Here is a 23,624-nt window from a genome sequence, read left to right on the forward strand (position 1 = left end):
AGAACAGGAGTACTTGTGGCACCTTAGAGACTAACAAATGTATTTCAGCATGAGCTTTCGTGAGCTACAGCTCACTTCTTCGGATGCATAGAATGAAACACACAGACAGGAGATATTTATACATACAGAGAGCATGAAAAGGTGAAAGTATGGAACACATACAGACTAACACAGATACAGACTAACACGGCTGCTACTCTGAAACCTGTCATAAGGGGCAATAGTATGCTGCAGTTTTGGATAGTTCTCTGAAAGCATCCACTCAATGTGCAGTGGCAGTCAAAAAAGCGAACAGAATATTGGGAATCATTAGGACAGGGATAAATAATATGACAGAAAATACCATATTGTCTCTGTAGAAATCCATGGTACGCCCACATCTTGAATACTGTGTGCAGATGTGGTTTCCCTCTCTCAAAAAAGATATATTGGAATTGGAAAAGGTTCAGAAAAGGGCAAGAAAAATGATTGGGGGTATGGAACAGGAGAGATTAATAAGAGTGGGACTTTTCAGCTTGGAAAAGAGGCAACAAAGGGGTGATATGATAGAGGTCTATAAAATCATGACTGATGTGGAGAAAGTAAATAAGGAAGTGTTATTTACTCCTCATTATCCAAGAACTAGGGGTCACCAAATGAAATTAATAGGCAGCAGGTTTAAAATAAACAAAAGGAAGTATTTCTTCACACAACCCACAGTCAACCTGTGGAACTCTTTGCCAGAGGATGTTCTGAAGGCAAAGACCATAACAGGGAAAGAACTATATAAGTTTATGGAGGATAGGTCCATCAATGGCTATTAGCCAGGATGAGCACGAATGGTATCCGTAGCGTGTGTTTGCCAGAATCAGGGAATGGCAACAGGGATGGATCAACTGATGATTGATCCATCTGTTCATTCCCTCTGGGGCATCTGGCATTGGTCACTGTCAGAAGACAGGATACTGGGCTAGGTAGCCTATTGGCCTGACCCAGTATGGCCTCTCTTATGTTCTTATGGTCAACAAGATGATATGAGCTAAATGGTAAGTGAACCAACTTACGCCATTTCCTCATATGCAAAGCCGCTGCATATGAAACAGGACAGCTGGGCCCCAGAGTTTAGTGAGAAACTACACCTGACACACCCCTATTCCTGTGAAATATTGATACAAGCGTTTTGCAACTTTTTCAAAATGCCTGAATCTCCCCTCATACATACCCTTTTTACATTGGTTTAACTCCATAAACCATGGTGTGAAATCAAAATCTGGCCAGCCTCTCCTCGTTGTACAGTCTGTCCCAGCACCATGGGCATTGAGTGGGAGGAAAGAGTATCATCAACTGATAAAACCTTTCTGCATTTAAACTGGGCACTGAAGGTAATCTCACTAGGATGCTATATTTACCTAACCTATATCTCTGGAGACCTGTAAGAGGTTTATAGTAGCTCCTAGATGCCGAGTTAGTGTCTAAATGATAGTTGTCGGCAAGCCATTAGAGCTAAGCAGCATAAGCATTTGGATGAATAAATACTGAAAAAGGGTTCTTGGAATGTTTGACACTATGGGTGCCAATGGATCAGCAGATGATATTAACGCCATGGAAATCCATCACTGGTACACAAAATTTATGAAGGAGTGCCCATCTGGACAGCTTTGTCTGCATGAATTTAAACATGTTCTGGGTCTGCAAGGTCTTACTCAAGATGCAAACAAGTACGTTGAACAAGTATTTCACACTTTTGACATGAATAAGGTAAGGATTCCTACTTAACTACATAGCTTTGTTAAAGCTGTGTAATATGCTGCATCAAATGGTATATCTCAATGTTCTGGTCACACTGGTTATTTAGACCTATGGTTCACATATAGCAAGAAACTCCATGTGAATATATGTAAGTAGCCAGAAGCTAATGGGAGTTTGCCTTTTTCAAAAATATCTGTGTACAATCCTAATAGTACTTTCTGAATCAAATCTAGTCACTTGAAGACTGAATTTCTAAGGCTGTTTTTAGTGTGTGTTAGACAGTGGAGTTTTTTTTTCCCCATAAATCTACTTGAAAAAGAGTAATTGTTTGACTGGGTCCACATATATCAGTGCTTATGAAGAACTATTAAATATACTGTTCATTGAATGAAACATTTCTTCACAATGCTAAGTGTGTTGTACATTTTAGTTTGAAATTAATCAAATGGCCTTCTCCAGAGATGGCTCCAGCTGCCCCATATGGACTTTTATTCCTCCCCCAACTCTTCAGTGTTTGATATTGCACAGTCGGTTCTACAGCAGCTGTTCCTGCCGCTCTTAACTCTGTGCTTCATACAGGTTCCCTCTAATCATAGGATTCACATCCAAAAGAGCTCACCTTAATTCCCTCCTGGGTCTAGGAAACACCTTGCAATATTGCCTAATCTTACTCCCACTGAAGTCACTAGGGTTTTGGCCCTTGACTGAAATGAGAGCAGGCTTGGGCTCCAAACTAGCAACTCCACATCACATCAATGGATTCCAAGGTACTCTTCAGCAGAAAGATTCAGTGGGCTCATCCATGTTACACACCCATGGAAAAAGCATACGGACATTCTCTTCCTGTTCCAATGAACCCAGTGAGGTTGGAATGACTGCATTACTAGTAAAGCAAAATGTGTTAATGCTTCATATCAGGGATTCCAGCGGGGATTACAGTTGGTGATCCAAGGTGCAGACAAGGAGCATTAATCCCATCTTGTTTTAATCTTTAGAAAATCCCTTTCTCTAACATACTTCATTATGAATACAAGTTAAATTAGTGTAAGAGCATTTTTTAAATAATAGAGATTTGGGGTGTTTGTGCATGTGATCTGTGTGATGTTACATTGTGCCTAACGGCTCAGGAATTACTAGAGCTAATGTACAGTGTTAGCTAGTCGTGATAAAATAGGATACTGGTAACATTAATATTAATTTGCTTTAACAGTTTTTTAGGTTTTTTTAATATTGAGAAATTATTGTGCTTTAATCTATGTTTATGTATTCTGAGTACTGCTGGTTGCTGTAATACAAGACTCCATGGTATGCGATAGAATCTTTTGCTTTGTCACAAATGAACTACGTAGTATTGACAGTTGCTATTTATATTAAGTTCATTTATCATTGGAGGTCACTAGACAACCACATGGAAGGACTGACTAGTAATTGGTTAATCAGAATCAACTAATTCAAGGAGTGTAGCAGTATGGTTGACCAGCTAGCAAATTCTGAATCCATTAAAATGAAATCTGATTTGGAGGGAAGATCCCAATTTTTTTCTCTCTTAATTACGTACAAATAATCTGTTAATGGTTACACTTCAAATATAGCTTTAACAACATTTTAGAGACTCTTTTTAGCTGCTACGGAATTTCTTGGGCCATATGTTAGTCTTCTCCAAGAACTTCTCTCTACTCCCCTATAAGTAATCTATGGTCCACAAAGCCAGATATCTAAGTGCTGTTAATTTTAATTCAGAAATTTTATTTTAGACCAATATTTTTATGAGGATCTAGTATTTTATTGGTGCCTCAGCAAATCAGGGCCTCATAAAGTGTCTGAGGTTAGATTTCCAAAAACCAAGGATGGGACCTGAATACTTTCTGGGAATCATAGTTTTTAAGGTGTCAAGTTGAGCACCCACAAATGGAAGCACACAGAATTGCCAGTCATTTCCCAAAACTTTGGCCTAGATATTTGAAAATGTCTGCTCTTTTGATATAGACTTGTACATTATGATATCTGCAAGATTATTTTCTGATGTCTAATGCACTGACTTCTCTGATTTCTATTGGGATTTATCCCTTGTATTTATCAGGTTGTACGCAGATAGAATTTAAAATATGTCTGCATGAGATGGAGGAATTTTATGCTATTAAACTATGGTCCTTCGTTACTGAAATTTCTGGTTTTAGCAGGCAACTAAAAAGTTGGCTCAAAGCTTTGGAAATATGCATCCTCAAGAAATTAATGAAGTTTTAAAAATATTTCTACAAAGATCTGTATACGTACCAAGATCAATAAATCTAGAAAAGGAAAACTGTTATCAAAATAATATATAACCATATCTTTATGGCTGAAATTCTGTATTAGAGAGAAGAACATGCTTCTCATTCCATCTGGTTAGGGAACCTTCCCCATTTCAGAGAAGTTAGACAACTCGTCTGTTTTAAGACTTAATAAAATCCACCATAAAACAACCTGTCCCAGACTTTTAGCTTCATGTTTAATGATGGGTTTTGAACTGATGCTGCTTTCCCATTCTGCAAGATATTTCGATATTGTTTAATGCTCATCTATATGCTTTTGTAATCTAAAAGACGAGAGTCTTTCTCCTAGGTTGTCACAGCAGCAGATGCAGGAAAAGTTATTGAAAGAGCAAGAAACTGGTTGGCACCTATAATATTTTTTTCTTAAAATCAGTGGTATGCTTAAGACTTTACATTCTATACCTTTTACAACCAATACAAATAAATAGGGTGGCATCTACCTTAAGATAAAAGGCTTTTATCCTTTCCCTTTGCTTGCTCTTTTTGTAAAACTTTTGGCTAAAGAAAAATTGAACATCTATTACAATCGAGTGAACGAACTGGTGTGTTTTACTCAAAGCAGGATGGAATAGAGATATTCTACAGAAGATAAAATGTAATCTATCTCTTTAAATAAATACATCTATTTAGGGTTACAGAATTTAGGTGTACTATCTGATTGAGAGTTGACTGCTTTGAATATGGAGAGAGGGTTTGTGGCAACTCAGGGCCCATGCTTGGGGAGTCATGGAAGTTCTCAACTTGAGGTTCGACCCCTTTCTGTTTGCTCTGATGTGAAATATATAACTTCCTTGTTGTAAAATAAGTTATCTGCTGAGCCATTCCACAGGCTTGCAGTCTGGTATCAGGAGATAAACTTAATTTAGACGAAACAAATGATTTGTTAGCATTTGAGCCATTCTACAGTGAGACGTGCTGGGTTTTTATGGCCTGGTTCAGATTTTCTCAGTAGCTCTATAATCACTGTGTACTTGATCATCTGGAATATATTGACAACTAGTGACAAAAGTAATAACTTAGCAGTGAAGTAATTCATGAGAGAAGTAGACAACTGTAGCTGCGATAGATAGATAGTACAGTAAGTGCCTTCTGCCTGTGAAGAGCATATCAAAGTAAAGCCTGTGGCTACTTGAAGTGAAAATAAGCTCATAGCAAAAATTCTCTCAGTAATGGGCAAATTCAGTCAGATAAGTCTTGGGAAAATACAACTTCAGAGAAAAGTAGTGCTTTTGCCCGGAAATGTTTGCAACCATGTGAAGGTGCTTAAACTTCACCTCATACTAAAAACCTTTTCATGTGGTGCAAAGGCAAAAAGATTTCAACCTTGATTCTTAACCTTCATAGCTGAAGAGAATATCCATTTTTTTTTATCTCCAGTGGCACAAATATACCTATCGCTTAGCAAGTGAAGGCCACATCCTCAACTCCATTTTTTCAAAAGAGCCGAGCCAATTTATACCTGCTCAGGATTTGGCCCAAAATGTCGAAAGGAGAATTTATAAATTGGATACAAGTTGCCCAGTTATTAAGTTTTGTAGACAGCATGGATTGTCTTATAGTACTGATACGTGAGTGCTGGAATAGAGTCTTTGATTAAGAAGCTATATATTGTAAAGTTTCTTAAAGTCCTAAGTAAGCAAAATGGTATAGTATAAAAATACTGCCATACCCAATGTATTGTGTTTGGAATTTCTTCAAAGCATAGAGAAAAAGTCAAAGAAGTTCCACTTACTGTTTTTATAGTTTACGGGTAACATCTGTCTACTGCATTAACTCTTTTCAGTCTTCAGTGGGTCGTATTTGAGCAGTTTTGCATTAACTCTTTTCAGTCTTCGGTGGGTCGTATTTGAGCAGTTTATATAGGAGTAAAGAATATCAAAGAACTACATATGTTTTATCTAAGGGTAAGGATATTTTAAAGACAAAACTTCACTGTTACACAGGTTTTGAAGACATCTGATAAAAATTTAAGCAGACTGTTTGCATTTATATTCTCAAGTTACTCTAATGCATATAATTCCATTGTAAGGATTTTTTTAGCCATTTTGGACATTAACTAAAAGCAATATATGACAGATATTTTTTCAGATTATTGAAGTCAAAATCTATAAGGTTTTATTTTGAGATTTTTATATATTTCTTTTCAGAGAGGATATAATAAAGCAAAGTTTCTTCAATTTTATTAATGTAGTACATATCTTAATAGTATGATTGTATCAGGAATATCTTCTCTCCTTTACAATAAAATTCAAAGCCAAAAATTTGAAATTGATAGAAGGAAAACGTACACCAAACCTAATGTGCCTGTGAAACTCACTGCAACAAGAAATAATTCAGCCAATGTATTACCAATATTCAAAAAAGGCTCGGGCCTTTACACAGATAGTAAGAAGATCCTGAATTGTAATAGGAATTTCTAAATATTTGGCATGTTAAGGTATTTCATAGTAACCAGAAAATGGTTGCCAATTTCTATGAAAAAGAATGGAAGGGAGGGGGGAGTTCACCCTGAATCAGGATGAAGATCCAAAAACTCAAAAATGTTCATGGAAGTGGAAATCTGCAATATTTCATTTTGGAAACACCAAAACATTGGTGTGAAAGTTTTGGTATTTCTGAAACCGAATATGCGCCCTGGGAGCCACAGTGCCACGTCAACCAGGTGGGCTGCAGAGGAGCCAGGGAGGTGTGTGTGCTGGCTGGAAATAGGCAGATTTCTGACAGAAACATGCCTGGTTTATGTCAAAATTATATTGAAACTGACACATTCCTATGAATCATCATTTTCCAACAGAAAAATGTTCTGTTACAGAATTCCAGCCAGATCTTCATAGTTTCTTCCACCTTCCTCGGAAGCGTCTGATGCTGATCTACTGGGGGAGATGAGACTGAACTAGATGGGCTCTTGCGCCAATATCATACAGCAATTTGTATGTTCATATACACAATTGCTTACCATCCCCGTGGTACCTGTAGCAATTGATTCATAAAGTAGCATTACAAAAATAATGTATTCTTAGTTGTCATCCCTTCTTAGAACTTACACAGAAGTAAACTCTATAGAAGTAGGACCCAGTTTTCTATTTTCTATGAGACTTTCCATACCAAATTTATTATCTCAGAACCTTTTGAACCAAGTAGCTGTATCTGATCACTTTATCTGCAATACACTGTGGTAGATGAGAAAGTGAGCCTAGTTTTTCACCGAGAGCAGTCTGAATCTAGTGACTTCAAACACAATTCTTAAATGTGTAAGGCTTATGTGAGTTAGATACCTTTCCAAATACTTTCTAAAGCCACGTCCACACACCATACAGTCACAATGTGTTTGCTTTCTGGAGTTTTGTGGGCTTTCTGGAGTTGCTTTCTGGAGTTCTGTTAGGGGGCTTATTCCTTCACCCACTCACTTCCCTGGTCCTTCTCGCATGAACAGAGTGCAACAATACCTGAAGTCCAAAGGCACAAACAATTTGATGTTTATTGGGATGAACTTCCAGCAAGCATGATTCCAGTTTCCTTCCTCTGTGTCCCCCTTCCCAGCTCTGACACCACAGAGCCTTGTCTGTGTCCCTGTTCCCATTCCTCCCACTTTAGCAAAACATGATTCAAATTCCCCCACCCCTGTTCCCATTCCCTCCCTTACTTCCTGATTGACTTCAGACTATATAGTAAAACTTGAGTTCTGCTTAGCTGTACCTTAACCAATCATTTACTAAAATTTAACTAACCAATCCTAACACATTGTAACCTGATTATTTAACCAATTATATCCCACCACCTTAATTGGTTTACACCCAACAAAATTAATTATACAGCAGACAGAAACAATCACAGAACCAGAGATTATACAGACAAACAATAGGGAAGTGGAGTCTACAGTGATAGAACAATACAGAAATAAGGATTTTACACCCCAGCTATTGATAAGTGAGTTCTTGCCAGACAGGATGCGATCAAACTACATTTCCTTTACATCTTTTAGGCTCTTCCCTTTCTCTGGAGGTGATAGATTGGATCACCTTTCTAACAGCCCCAGATTGCCTTATTTCAATGTGACTAGTTTGGAATGTGAGGATGTGACCATTCGCTGATGCTGCCTCCGCTGCTTAGCCTAAGAACAGGGCCTCAGACTGTCACAATAAGAGAAGGCCTTTACACCGGCAGACAGTGATTTTGAGTCTTTCTTTTATACCTCTATAACTAGCTAAGTGACAAGAATACACCTAAATTCTTAAAGTATAGGCCTTTGCAGACAGGCCTGAATATCTATATCATAACAGTTACTAAAAAAAAAATTAATCAAGTTCAACTCAAGTCTTTTCCCGGTGCATAGCTGATCCAAAGGAACCTACTTCATCACTGTTCAGCTCATACTCTAGGTCGTTTTTATATCTCCCTTCTGTTGAGATGGATTAACAAGCCTCCTACCTGCTCTTAATTCTTTCTCAGCAGAATAAACACCTGCTATCAATGGGACATTCTAAGGAGAAAGCTGCCAGCCTTCTATAGGTCATTTGTGAAAGATCTTAAAAAACCCATCTTGAGGCTTCATAGCTCTTGGAATAGTTTCAGAGGTTTGCAAGAGTATCTAGATTCATTGCTGTAGAGGTTACTTTTCTCACAAATTGCACGGCAGTTTAAATTTGCAATTCAATCACAGGTTTAAAATTGCAGGTTCACAGTTCTAGTCAATGCTCGTAATTCATTAACTTGCATTATTAAAATGTTGGCATTTAATGCACTTCTGGACAGTGTGACTGACTTGTCACTGGTGAAATAGCTTGTGGCCCAATAGTTCCCATTAATTCCAATGGGATTTAAGGGCACTCAGCGCCTCATGGAAGTTGGGTCAGCCCCTGGCAATATCAGAGCCTTAACTCTCAGCATTGTACAGGTCGTGCTTTTTATTTTTTATTTTTATTTTTTAATCTAAAGCATATAAAACAGATTGCAGTGCCCTTGAAGGTCTGCAGTGATGGAGATGCCCAGCGTCTGCAGCTCAGGAAATTGGTGTTTACAATATATTGCTTACTGTTCAGCAGAATGAGAAGAAAAAATAACAGTCTGCAGAAAGTGGGCTCTCGGTCTCTCGGTCTATTCCTGCAGCCAGGAAGGAAACTCTACTCTTGGGCTAGAGAGCATTTTCAGAGGAGACCTGAAACTGATATCCTAATGACTTGAGGTTATTAAAGATCCCCAAGCCAGTACTTCTGCACAGAGTACTTATAAGTGGTATTCTGGCCGAATGTTAAGGACAGGTAATGAATTCTGCCTCCTGAACAATCCCCATAGTTTTCTACCCAAAGAACTGATATGCACAGTTACTGTGCCCTGTGTGACAAACCCAGACCAGTGGGGTACAGGACTCTGGTAGAGGGCAAATACACTGGCCACTGGATGAGTAGTTTTCTGTTCCCTGAGTGACCAGAGAGGGGCTGCACTAGAGCAATCAGGAACCTGCTAGAACCAAGTAAGACAGGCGGGCTAATTAAGATATCTGGAGCCAATTAAGAACATACAAAAATCAATTATGGCAGGCAGACTAATCAGGACACCTGGTTTAAAAAGGACCTCCCATCAGTTAGTGGGGTGGTGCAAGGAGCAGAAAGTGAGAAGCTGCTGGAGGACTCAGGAGTACAATCATGATCAGGCTTCAAGGGGAAGATCCTGTGGTGAGGATAAAGAAGGTGCTGGGAGGAGGCCATGGGGAAGTAGCCCAGGGAGTTGTAGCTGTCGTGCAGCTGATACAGGACACATAGACAGCTGCTATCCACAGGGCCCTGGCCTGGAACCCGGTGTAGAGGGAGGGCCTGGGTTCCCCCCATCCCCTCAACTCCTGATCAGACACAGGAGTTGACCTGGTCTGTGAGCAACACCAGAAGGGAAGGTCTAATTTGGAAAGGGACCTGGCCTGTCCCCGACCCACTAGGTGGGACACAGAGACTGTGGGGCTTGTTCTCCATTTCCCCCATGCTGGCCAGTGATGAGGTTAGCTGAGTGAACAGCAGGTTTGAGCCTCTAGCAGACGTGGCCAAACTGAGGGCTGCTGTGAACCTCTGAGGCGAGCAAATCCACCAGAAAGTGCAGGACCCACCAAGGCAGAGGAGGAACTTTGTCACACCTGTTACAAAGCTGCCATATTTTACAGTAGAGGTGGCTACATCTCAGTAATGGATGATGTGATCTGTGTACTGTATCCATTTGGGGTGCAGATTTCTTTGCATTTTTCAGGAAGATAAGTACTACAGCCATCTAAGTATTACATTTGTTCTAGTATTTAACATTAGCCTGTCATTGTTAAACCTGTATTTCTGTAATTGGTTTCTTTTCTAAGAAAAGCTACGTTTGTAAATCAAGGAAAAGGTCTTTGTTTACAAGCTTGTCCCTCCCGTGTGCTTTGTTAGGCACACCAACATTAAAGCTCTGGGGAAAGTATCTGACCTTTGTGTTAAGAATTTGGAGTGTTTCCTATTTTCAGGTGAGACTCTAGAGAACAGGTCCAGTTACAAGTTGTCATAGGTTTTTCCAGCACTTGGAGCTGTTGGGTTCACAAGATGGGGACCTGCATGGACTCCTCTAAACTAAAATCCTAGTTTAGATCTGGTTCTCGCTGCCACCAGTCAGTTTTTAAGTGTCTGACACTGCCTGTTCCCCAAACTTCCCCTGGGGAACCCAGATTCAAACCCCTTGAATCTCACCAGAGAGAGAGAAACAGCTAGTTCCCCTCCCCCCCCTTCTCTCTCTCCAGCCTGCTCCGGAGAGATTACACACCGAGTCAAATCCTTGACTCAACACAAAGAGGGACTCACCTCCCCCTCCCCTTCCCTAGTCCTGGAGAGAGATACCTTGATTCAAACTCCTTGAATCAAACAAAGAGGGATTCACTTTCCACCCCCCCCTTCCCCTGAAAATCCAAACAAGGAAAGAAATCACTCAAGTTCTAAAAAAGAAAAGATTTTATTAGAGAAAGAAAAAAGTACACTATCTCTATATTACCAGGATGCAAAAATACAGGGTTTAACTTATAAAAACTGGAGAGACTTCCCCTCCCTCCTCCTCAGAATAATCAGAGTAACAGCAAACAGAAATAAAGAATTTCCTTCAGCAAACACACAATTGCAAATGTAGAAATCAAATTATAAGACTAATCTGCCTTTCTAATTAATACTTACTATTGGATAGTAGGAACTACTCCAGGAGAACTTGGAGACATGACTGGCCTCTCTTAGATCCAAAGAGAGCACAGAGCCAACAAGGAACACAGACAAAGGCTTCCCTCCACAGAGATTTGAAATTATCCTGTCCCTTGATTGGTCCTCTGGTCAGGTGTTTCTCAGGTTACTGAGCTTGTTAACCCTTTCCAGGTAAAAGAGACCTTAACCCTGATCTGTTTATTTATGACACAAGTCTACATTATCTGAAGAAAGAGCTTCTGAAGTAGAGTGAATTGGCCCTTCACAAGGGCAGGCCCTAGTGATGGATGATCCGGATGCCCTGTCCTGACACCAACATTTGGAGTCACCAAATCGTTGTATTCTGAGGTGTCAAATCCTTGGAGGGTGGCGTGGAGGATTGGGGGATTTTTTGTGTTTTGCAGTTCCAAGAGCTAGTAAGAAGGGTTCCTATGCACTACAAACTCCTCAACATTTTGCAGAGCATTGAGCCTAGCAAGGTACCACTCCCCATTAATGAAGTCATCTTAAAACTTGCCAAGGTGGTCTGGCATACCCCAGCCTCATGCATTCCTCCCCCACAACACACACACACTCCAAAGAGGACAGAAAAGAAATAGTTTGTGCCAGGGAACAGAATTTTTATTCACACCTCTTGCCAAACTCTTTTGTAGTCCAAGCAGTTACTGAAAGAAACAGGCAACATCAATCCAGATCTACCCCTTCCAATAAGAAATATAGCTGGCAAACTCATAGCTGGAGATCAGATCAGTTCACCTGTATGTTAGTTTTGCTCGGAATAGGCATTAGTCTTATAAGAATGTATTTAGTGTTTAGATTCTATGAAAGGGTGCTTCTAAGTTGCTGCATGCATCAATCTCACTTGCAATGTCTGTATTCTATTCTATAACAAAATGCCTCAATTTTGCTTTATAACTTTGAATATGTTTGCTCTGAACTTGTGAAGCCAGGCATGGGAATTTTCTCCCCTGCTCATCTAGAAGGGTGATCAAAATCAGAAGGGCCATCAAGGAACATCGCACTACAAAGACTTGGATAATGGATCTCGAGTAGGAGTAGAGAGGTTATTTTATCTCTGTATTTAGGACTGCTGGAACAATGTGTCCAGTTCTGGTGCCCACAATTCAAGAACGATGTTGAGAAATGGCAGAGGGTTTGGAGAAAAGAGACAATAGAATGATTAAAGGATTAGAAAACCTGCCTCATTGCAATAGACTCAAGGTGCTCAGTATGTTTAGTTTAACAAAGAGGCTAAGGGGTGACTTAATTACAGTTTATAAGTACCCATGTGGGGAACAAATATTTGATAACGAGCTCTTCAGTCTAGCAGGGAAAGGTATAACATGATCCAATGGCTGGAAGTGGAAGCTAGACAAATTCAGACTGTAAATAAGGTGTAAATTTTTAACAATGAGAGTAATTAACGATTGGAACAATTTACTGAGGGTCAGGGTGGATTCCTTTCTCTGGCAATTTTTAAATCAAGCTTGGATATTTTTAAAAAAGATTTGTTCTGTGAATTATTTTGGGGAAGTTTAATGGTCTGTGTTGCATAGGAGGTCAGACTAGATGAGCACAATGGTCCATTGTGACCTTGGAATCTGTGAATCTATTAATCTTTAGCTGTCTCCACTGATCCAGCAATTTCTAATGTACATTTTAGGGCCACATCAGCCTCTGGTGATGGCAGTTTTTTGATTGCTTCATTTTGTTTACCGTACACAACCTGATCCCAAATCATCATTTAAACTCTCTCAAAACTGGCAGTGTTCTCTTATATTTCCTTAATTCAGCCACACAATTGGAAGTTATTTTTTTATTGTTTCATATTTTTTCCTGTTTATAAAAGTAGTAATGTGCTATCACCAGTGGCCTTGGGGAGAGGTGATTTTTGGAGAATTGCTGCAGTGTCAGTGAATGCTTTGTCTGTGGGTTTACTAGAAGCTGTTAAACTATAGCAGATTATAAATTTTAGCCCCCATTGCATTCCATAAAACCACCGGCTTTTTCCATCAGTTATACTATCAGCTATTAACATACTAACTAACATACCCTTAGTGAGAGACAGAATTACGTTCTCTATTTTACATTTATTATATTCTGTTGCAGTCTCTCCATAGAGGTGAGACAGTCCTTTACTGAACTACAAAATCCATTTTCCCCCATATATTTTAAGCTGCTGTTTACAGGCTTTTTAGCTATTGCTAAGTATATGAAATACCATTCCAGTATAATGTAATATCTGTTTCGGGATCCCTTTAAAGGATGTAGCACTTTTTGTGCATGTCCTATACAAAACTGTATAAGCAAATTATGATGGAGGTAACATACAAGCACCACTAGATGACTGAGACCTGGAATAAAACCAGGGCAGAGTGTTGGATTTATTTAAATCCATCAGTGTTAGAAGACTAGAAGTCAAAGAAATTGGTTTCTGAGCACTACTCAGGAAGCACATCAGGAGGGAGTCCACCAGAACTTTGGTTTAGAAAAGGCTCCACTCACCCACAGCTTTGCTGTCTGAGTTCTCCCTGGCATCACACATGCTCGTTAATTCCTGACCTTTTCCTTCTTAGTTACAACATGAATTGTAGCCATTAGTTACAACCATTTAGGGATCAGACTTTTGTGTGTCATTAATAGTTACCATACAGTTTAAAGACAACCAGTTTGAGGATATGCTAACATTTTTGCTAATAGTTGCCTTAACTATCAGTGGAAAAAAATCTACTGGATAGAATCACATCCTTGGGAATTTGAAGAAACAATCTTTTAAGTATCTCTATTAGCTTTGACTTTAAACATGTTACAAAACCTTTCTGGTTTAAAACTGGGTATTGAAGGTAATCTCACTTAGGTTTCTATTTTTAATTGGCTTGTATCGGCTCTGTCTCATAAGAGGTTTACATTAGCTCTTTAGGGGCAGGGCTTGTGTTTGAATTTTAGTTGGGTGCAAGCCACTGAAGTTGAGAAACGTAAGTTTTTGAACAAACATTGAAAAAAAGATACTCATTGTGTGATACTATGGGAGCCGGTGCATCAGCAGCAGATGATATCAATGCTCCAGAGATCCATCAATGGTACACCAAATTTATGAGAGAGTGCCCATCTGGGCAGCTTAGTCTCTATGAATTCAAGACACTTCTGGATCTGCATGGTCTGAATCCACAGGCAGACACATATGTTGATCAAGTGTTTAATACCTTTGACTTGAATAAGGTAAGCTTTGTTTAGTTATAATAGTACACATTTTATTTTACTATGCAACCTGTGATCTGCTTTGAATTGCTCATAAACCTAGCACTGCAGAGGGTTATGTAATATAATTTGAACTGCTTACAAATAAGTGTGGCTATTTAGATAAAGATCAACTTCCTTTGTGTACTTTAAGGGGCACGTTTGGAAAACTAAGGCTGTGCTCATGATTTTTATTAAGAAATCCTCTTGAAAATTGGATTGAGTTAAAAGTTTGCTATTTGTTTATATGCTTTATTCTTCTGCTCATTACTCTAGTATTTGAGCACTTCTAAAACATACATGAAATTATCAGAGGGGAGCCGTGTTAGTCTGGATCTGTAAAAAAACAACAAAGAATCCTCTGGCACCTTATAGACTAACAGAAGTATTGGAGCATAAGCTTTCGTGGGTGAATACCCACTTCGTCAGATGCATGGAATGGAAATTTTCAGAGGCAGGTATAAATATGCAGGCAAGAATCAGTCTAGAGAACAAGGGTAGCTCAATCAGGGAGGATGAGGCCCTCTTCTAGCAGTTGAGGTGTGAACACCGAGGGAGGCACCTTCAGTCCATTTGGTATGATGTCCATCCATTTGCATTTGGAAAGGAAGATGATATCTGTCTGTACTTGTGCAAGTTTCTTCATGAAGTTGATGGATTTCCACTCCATACGGCTGATTCTTGCCTGCATATTTATACCTCCCTCTGGAAATTTCCACCACATGCGTCTGATGAAGTGGGTATTCACCCACGAAAGCTCATGCTCCAATACGTCTGTTAGTCTATAAGGTGCCACGGGACTCTTTGTTGCTTTATACATGAATGTACTTTCACAACACCCATAGGGCACGTCTATACAACAGAAGCTGTGCACAGGCTAGCTTGAAGCCAGCACAGCATGGGCCAGCAAGTTGAGTATTTACCTCTGGTCTGTGCCGGGCACATATGACCCATGTTGTTCAGTCTTCATTGCTATTGTTACTTATACTAGCTGGAGTCAAGCTAGATTCGGTAGGCTAGCCTGTGCACAGCTTTTGCTGTGTAAACATATCCTTAGTGAGAGAGAGAGAATTACGTTCTCTATTTTACAGATGGGGAACTGAAGCAGAGAGAGAGAGCTGTGACTTGCCCAGAGTCACACAACAAGTGGCAGATCTGCAAATATCATTGTAGTGAATGCCTTCACTACAGCCCCAGATAGAATCATTGAATGAATAAGTGAAGCAGCCATTTTAGTATATCTCTCTCTTTTTTATACCATGTCAATACAATAACAGTTTATATAGCATATTCAAATTTGTCTGATTTACTCCAAAATAAATCATATTACAGAAACAGTCACCTCTTCTATCTGATGGCTATTATACAGACTAATAATTGTATTTTACTTATATGCAGTCTAAATGTTCCTTCATTCCATTTTATACCATTTCTTACAACATTTGATTTCCATTAAGTCAAATTACATTATTTTCCTTAATTTCAAAGGCCAAATGACCACTACTACTTAAAATACACCTTATGCAAAAATAATAGAGCCAAAAATACATATCCCCAATAATTTGTACTTTGATAGGTTTGGAATAAAATGGCACTGTGCCAAGCAGCAGTGAAAAATAAGAGTGTAATTGGTTATGTAATGTGTAAGTGTAACCTTTGGGTGGGCTAGAGATTATTTTATTGCCCTTACCCAGTGTCTAAAAACCCCCATTTCCCATGGAAAAGCACCTGGAGACCAGAATTCAGTCTCTACGGGTTTTCAGCAAGGATTACACAGGGTCAACCTTTCCACATTCAAGTCCCAAAAAAAACAAAAGGAATTAACTTAATTTTTAAGAACCAATTTTATAAAATCGAATGATAAAGAAACATAATAATTAATAACTACAACTTAATTTTCTACAACATAACATGGCTACTTCATAAGCCACATACATTATCTTCACAGTTATACATAACACAAATAAAAAACAAATTAAATCTAAACAGGTCAGGCCCCACAGAAACATAGTGAGAAGAAACTCTGAGTTCCCAAAAGCTCAGGTTGAGTTCACCTGAGTCTCCGTTAGAGTCCTTGATCACCAAATCTGTAGTCTGCTGAGTCAAAAAGCAACATCTTCCCTCCACTTGCTTATAGAAATCTTCAGCTGAAATCTATGCAGACTCTTCCTTCTCCTATGTTGAAATCACTGTTAGCTAGTCAACTAGCCAATTAACCAGCCACTCAGCTAAGTATATAGATTTTTTTAAAAGCCCTGTTACAAGAAAATACAAAACTGAGAATAGCAAAATACAAATGACTCTTTCCCCATTATCACATTTAAATAAAAGTCGGTGAATCATACCAGCTGAGTCAATTTAATTAAAACAGTTTGACTAAAATCAAACAATATTCAAAGTATATTGCCATGTTGCACTCCATGTATTTTATGGAAATACGCTTATGAGTGTGAATATGATGTAACTGGAATATGCTTTATGCAAAAGGTCTCTTGTAAGGTATCATAACAAAGGTTATAACCTACTTTATATATTCCTCCTATTTGTATGCATGTACCATTCTTGTATCTGAAGCTAGAAATATGAAGTATAACTCTGAGGTCCTATTGTAATTATGCAAAGTGTTGGCCATTAATAGTGGTTTTAGAATCTTGATTTGGCTCCCATTGACTAGGACAATTGGTTGTAAATGGTTTATTTACCTGCAAACCTTCCTGTGTAGGAGTGGGGCAACCCAGGAAGAATGGAGACTAGAGGTCTTACAGTGACATGTGACAGGAATTTACCCTGTATAAGCTTTATACAGAGTAAATCGGATTTATTTGCGGTTTGGACCCCATTGGGAACTGAGTATCTGGGTGCTGGAGACAGGTAACCTGCTGAGCTGTTTTCAGTTAAGTCTGCAGCTTTGAGGGACGTGGTTCAGATCTGGGCTTGTGTTGCAGCAGGCTAGCGTGTCTGGCTCAACAAGACAGGGTTCTGGAAGCTGGTAGGGACAACAGGCTCAGAGGTTATTTCAGCATATCAGGTGACAGTTCCAAGGAGTCTCTGTGACCAAACCCATCACATATACAATTAAAAAAAAATGAGTTTTCCCTCCCAATTTCCCCTTTCTATAATTAACACGGCCAGGCCTGCCCTATTGGAGGGTTAACAATATCACTAACCTGCTGCAACATGCTTCAGAGTTAGAGAAAGCAGCCTGTTTTCTGTTCCTGCTTCTCGCAACCCACACAGTGCACGTGGCCTTTTGCAAAGCAGCTGCCCTGACAACTTGCCCTCATGGAGTCTGGCACTCTGGCTCTAACAGACTCTCTTTGCCCTGTGCCTTCTTCCCACTGTTTTTTTCCCCTCACTTGTGCTTCCTTTTTTGACCCAGCAGCTAGTCAGAGTTCAGGGTCCTGGGGATGGTCTAGACAGGGACAGAAATTGCTGGAGTCTGGTATTTTCTTTCCTGCAACCTTATTTATATGCAAATAATGTACAACAGCCTGCTTATCTGAATGCAGGAGGAACCAGAAATAAAAGAATAATTTCTTAGTTGACAGCCCCAAACCAATCAAAACCAGATCCCCCAAACCCCTCTTTCTAGATTTTTCAAGGGTCATATGCTCACAGGCTGCTTCCTGTTTTACTCACACTCTCTCTTTCTTCTCTAAAACAATACCTGGTAAAGGGAAAGTTATATTAACATCAGGTCAGAAATCAAATTCGATCCATTTTATAGTGTTTCTATGTGTTTAGCTTTTCCTTGCTAACCTTAGTGCTTCTAGCCAAATGGGAAGCTCCAGACAGACATGGGTAAAATACATTTTAGTCAAAGCTAAGGATTCACTTTGCATCATCTTGTCACCACACGATGCTTTGCCGTTGCTTCCAGCTCAGGAATGGTTTTCCCAGTCTGTGATCATTGATTGAAAGCTCCAATCGTTCCTCTTAGCAACCATTTCAGAGATGCTAGAAACTCAGAATTTCAAGATTCTGTGGCATCTTACTGCAGAAGACATAGCTTCCTTTAAAGCAACAGGCTTAAACAAAAACATCTGCTGTTTAAATACAGATTGGTTTAGACATCCAGCAGTTCTTGCCATCCATTTTAATTATGTGGGATATTTTGTTAAATGTTCCTCATTTGTGTATACGCCTGTTAGAATACATAAGAGGGCCCAGGGCACATCCATCTTCTCTTCATGGTAGAAAGCAGCACATTTTTCTTCTAGGAGACAGTCTCTCAAACCTAGCTAGGCCACTGGGAGCGTCTTCTGAGGAATAGTATGGCCTATGATTCAGCAAGAGTGTCTTGAGGGCAATCATAATAGAAGCCAAATATAAATGTCAAAACTCAACTTACCCTCCTTATTGATAACATCATGTTTAACAATTGTTAAAATTGTTTGGCGATGTGGGGGGAGGAGGATTATGCCTAAACCCCACAAGTTTCCAAAGAGATTTCTTGTGAAATCTGAATCAAAAGTGTCCCTTCTTCAAAATCATAAAAAATAGTGTTTAGTTTTCTATGGCACTGGGTAGCACAAGACTTGAAAAACTTGCAACATTTTCAGTGAAATTTGTCATCAATCTGTTGGGGGGAGGTACAATTTTTATGCAGAAACAAAACAGAAACTTCATTCCTTTGGGCTTGCAAAACCATTTCAGCACTTATGACATTTCAAAAGGTACCCTCTCACCTCAAAAGATGCATGTCAATCCCATATTGCTTTCAGTCAAATTAGCCATATATTCCTCTACAGGTGTCTGGCTGCAAGCAGAATTTGAGAGCTCCAAGCATCACTGTTGAATGTGTGGTCACAAGGAGACTGAGCTCACATCCTAAACTTATGTAAACCACCGTAGGTCAGCTGAAGTCAATCAAACAATAGCATGTTACATCAGGCGAGGATCTGCCCTTGCGTGCCCTGCTCAGAGGAGTCTATACAGTCATTGGCCAGAACTTGGTCTGCTTCCACTGGGCCTGGCCAGAGCGAGCTATATTCTAATGCTTGATTTGGACAATGCTTCTGTAAGCCACAAGTTATACCTAATACAGTCTTTTGGAGGCAAAGGGAACTGGTTGTACTATAAGTTGGTTTGTGTGTGTATGCATGCGGGTGGGGGGGCATGATTAACATAGAAGTTTGCCAGTATGGGGATTCTCTCTCTCAGGAAGGCTTCTTATCTTTCTTTAAACTGCTGGGTCAAAAAAGGCAGCACAAGTGAGGGAGAAAACCAGTGGGAAGGACATAGGGCAAAGAGAGAGTCTGCTAGAGTCAGACTCCATGAGGGCACATTATTGTTGAATTGTGTATAGTAAAATATAGACTGTCCTTGTAATGGAAAAGCTTTCATACCAAGTATAATACAAGAGAAGCACCAAAAAGAGGAGTAAGTATTTAGAAATTTGGTCACTCTTTCTAGCATACTCACAAGATGAAGATTCCCCAGCCAGCAAACCAGAATCTTTAGCCAGGTTCTTTGAATATTAATTAGTAATGTACATATACAAGTAATATCAATATGTAACAAGTAATGTATGATGTAATATGTTAATGTTTTATTGTAACTTTGCCTTAATAAAATGTTTTATATATATATATATAATACACCTCTACCTCGATAGAACACTGTCCTTGCAAGCCAAAAAATCTTACTGAGTTATAGGTAAAACCGTGTTATACTGAACTTGCTTTAATCCACCGGAGTGTATAGCCCCGCCCCCCTGGAGCACTGCTTTACCGCGTTATATCCAAATTTGTGTTATATCGGGTGGCGTTATATCGAGGTAGCGGGGTGTGTGTGTGTGGGTGTGTGTAAAATATATAAAAAACAATCCCGTGGGCTCACTCTCCTACTGCTTCTCCTCTTTTCCCTGCTCCCTGGACATGTTGAATGGTCACCTGGTCCTCCACCGTGCACTCCATGGATGTACTTCCAGGCAGAAGCTCCTTTGTTTATACAAATTTAAGTAGTTTTGAAGGTGTATGTTCCTTCAGCAGCTCTGTGTGCATGACACAGATCATGTTTCAGAGATCTGATATATGTTGTGGGCACAAACACATTCAAGAAGCGAGATTACATTAACCCTGATGCAGTAGGCCTCTCTAGAAATTTTAATGCCTAGTGCATTGACTATAAATGACAATTATGTTTTTTTAATCATTCTTAAACAGGAATATCAATATGGAAATATTTCCTAAATGTTAAATTGCTGCTAATTAAATATTCTTATCCTAACCTATAGATAAGGATGTCTTATTTGTCAGTTTATAAAAGAAACCGAATCATAATGGTACAAGCAATTAGGGTTTGATTTAGTGTAAGGAGAAAATCCTTACAACCCAAATGTGGATGAAATCTTGTTAAAATTGGCTACAATACTTTAATGAGATTTACTTTGATATGAAAAGTTGTATTCAAAGACTTTTTTGATCATTTAATCAATGCATTGCCATGCATTTCCACATGCTTATAGATAAGCTACTTGTTCTGTTGTATCTCTGTTAAATGTAGTAATTAAATAATGCAAAAATCAGTTGGTTAGGTTCCTGTGACCTGTGAAGAACGAGATTTTCATACTTATTTAGCATAGGGAACTATATACTGAAAATAGGATCTTGCTATCCAAGTTCTTATGCTATTTATTATGGCCTTAAAGGAAACTAGCCAAAGGAATAAATGACTGTCGTATTATAAGAAAATTGGTTTTTAAAATGTAGGTTATAATTAGTCCTCCAGTGCTACAAGCCAAAATCCTGTTGATCCTTTTTACTTTTCTATTCTGAGAGTCCAGTGATTTTCTGGTAATATTTCAGAAAGAACTGGATAGACCTCATTTGGAGAATAGTGTCTTTTTTGTCATCTCACCCAAGAAAAGTTGAAGTCCAGAGGAATGGAATCTCCAAAGCAAGGAGGGAGTTATATATGAGGAGACAGTGATAAGAGTAGCTTTGAAAGCTGACGACCAAAAGGTGACATGAACAAGTATTTAAACTACTTATGTATTAAATTAAGCTGTATCTGATATCACACTGAAGAGATGAGATTAAGAAAAGATAGATTTAAGAGGGACAATTATAAAAAGTATTTAAGGAAACATTCTAAAGAGAGATTGGTGAATACGCTGGAGAACTTCCGGAAGGTGGGGGGAACAGCAGAAAAGTTTTAAGCAAAAGCTGGTTGATAGCATGGAATTTAATTTAAAAGAATATTTAGTTTTGTGCTTGGGAGGATAGTTATGTAGTCATATAAACAAAATCATTCATTTTGATACAGTCCCATATGATTGTCTTTCTGTCTCTGGTATCAGTGCTGAATTGGGTTGGTTCATAGTGACTTAGCCAAGTTGTGCATCTTTTTCCTGGAGACAGTCTTCTTTTGCTCCAGAATCTAAGCTTTCCTTTAAAAAAAAAAAAAAGTCTCTAGTTCTTGTATTTGCAAACAGAACCTTCAAACTGTGACAGATATAATGTTAACAAATGATGTCTATTTGAATCTGTAGACAGCTTGCCATAATTCAAGAGAGGTGTGAACTGCTCCTTTACATCATTTGGAAAATTAACAATGTTCACATTGATATAATTAGGCTTCAGGCTTAACTTCTGGTCAAAGCACACAGGAAAGGAGAAGGATGATCATGTTATGAATATTTACTCAGTCTACTATGAGCAGTGTTTTCTTTTGGTATCGCAAGTGTGCAGAGTTTTGTGTAAAGGGAAACGTGGTGGAATATGTAACTTAGAAGTACCACTTCTTTCTTTCCCAGTCTGAGCCCAGCTTCTAGCATTACCATCACCAGCAATCAAGTTTCTGATATTAAAACTTTGACTTTTTCTTGTTTCATGGAAAAAACAGATCTTGCTCTCCCATAGCCTTGTTATTTGCATGGTAAAGCAGTAATAAAAGCTTTTGTATCAATAAATTAAGCAGATTCTACACAAAGATCTAGAGGGAACAGGTAAATATATAGGAACAACACTGATCATCATCTTTCTTACTACAGCTGGAAATGACACCACTATTGTCTCTCATATTTAAAATAGAGAGAAAGAGAGTGTGTGTGTCTGTGTATCTATACACACAGCCTCGGCTAGTCTGAGACACAAACCAACAAAAAGCATTTACCCCCTCAATCAGTTTATTGTGCCTAAGTGATGCTGCATAAACTTATCGTGTATATAAAGTAACTCACGTTTTTGGTCTGCAACACTTGGATATTACAAGGCATCTTATTAGTAAATTATGAATTGTCAACTTTGAAGGGATTGGGTTACATTGTTTGGGCCCCATATTCAAAGGACCCTTAACATTTAGTTCATCTTTGTAGAAAATCCAGTGGAATGCAATAGAAATTAAATTGGTATATGTTCTACAAATATTGAATTGGATTCTATAGAAATTACTTTAATAACCTATAAATTCTATTAGAGAATTACATCCTTTCCATAGATTTTAACTCCCTAAAGAATTGTATAATCAGATTTTTCTATTACACTGTGCAGGATGGTTTAAAAAAAAACTATCTCAATCTGTTAAATTGTAGAGGACTTCCCCAGAACAGCAGGTACAGACCTAAGCTTTAGAAGATTTCTTTATAACTGTGTTGTATAATGGTTTGGCTAAGTGCACTCTGGCTGGTTATATCATTGTACTGTCAGCTAGGTCCCCAGGCTCCAGAGGCTAATATGCTTTCTGGTGAACTTTAGCTATTTTCTTGTTACAGTGAGAAAAATAACCAGAATTCATCTCATAACATACACAACCTTCCTGTCATATTCTATATATCTTTTTTTTTAATGTGGTAAACATCTTGTGCATCTGTTATGACTTTATTCAGTGTTTGGAGATGTCTATTACCTGTCTCAAAAACAGAGTTGTGTTACCCTTTGACTAAATTTTGCTAGCGACTTTTCACATTGCAGCAGTGTTGCTCTGTCGAGAAGAGCTAAGTATTGATGTTCTCTTAAATAAATTGCTTTTTGATCAAGTCCTTCAGTGTATGGACTTCTAATCTGTTCATTTCTAGGTGTATCTAAGGCTGCATGTCTTATGGTGATATTCATGACTTTCAGCAAAGTCCAGGAACTGAGATTTAACATTGTCACATATGAAACTGTGGTATCTTCCAGAGTCACTACTTCTGAGAAGTTGCAGGAACAGT

At 38.7% G+C, this 23,624-nt stretch overlaps 2 protein-coding genes across 4 annotated transcripts in view; both read left to right on the top strand.

Moving 5' to 3' along the window:
- The window catches only part of MORC1 (MORC family CW-type zinc finger 1), a 169,986-nt gene that overhangs the window by 141,834 nt on the left and 4,528 nt on the right, over nt 1-23,624 (top strand). The window contains exon 29 of one of the 2 annotated variants that reach the window (XR_005582899.1): nt 21,280-21,435. The exons of the other annotated variant lie outside the window; for it this stretch is intronic. The gene's annotated coding sequence lies outside the window, so the exon portion shown is untranslated. The remainder of the gene's footprint in view (nt 1-21,279; nt 21,436-23,624) is intronic. 2 annotated transcript variants of the gene reach the window in all.
- Nucleotides 1,518-23,624, top strand: part of GUCA1C (guanylate cyclase activator 1C) — a 48,280-nt gene continuing 26,173 nt past the window's right edge. Inside the window, exon 1 of one of the 2 annotated variants that reach the window (XM_039481965.1) lies at nt 1,518-1,737. In XM_039481965.1, coding sequence (XP_039337899.1) covers nt 1,534-1,737 — 204 coding nt within the window. In that variant the 5' untranslated portion in view covers nt 1,518-1,533. Of the gene's footprint in view, nt 1,738-14,191; nt 14,453-23,624 lie in introns of those variants that run through there. The other variant, XM_039481969.1, reaches the window with a different exon arrangement.

Source organism: Mauremys reevesii, linkage group 1 (genome assembly GCF_016161935.1).
Source record: "Mauremys reevesii isolate NIE-2019 linkage group 1, ASM1616193v1, whole genome shotgun sequence".
Classification (NCBI taxonomy): Eukaryota; Metazoa; Chordata; order Testudines; family Geoemydidae; genus Mauremys; species Mauremys reevesii.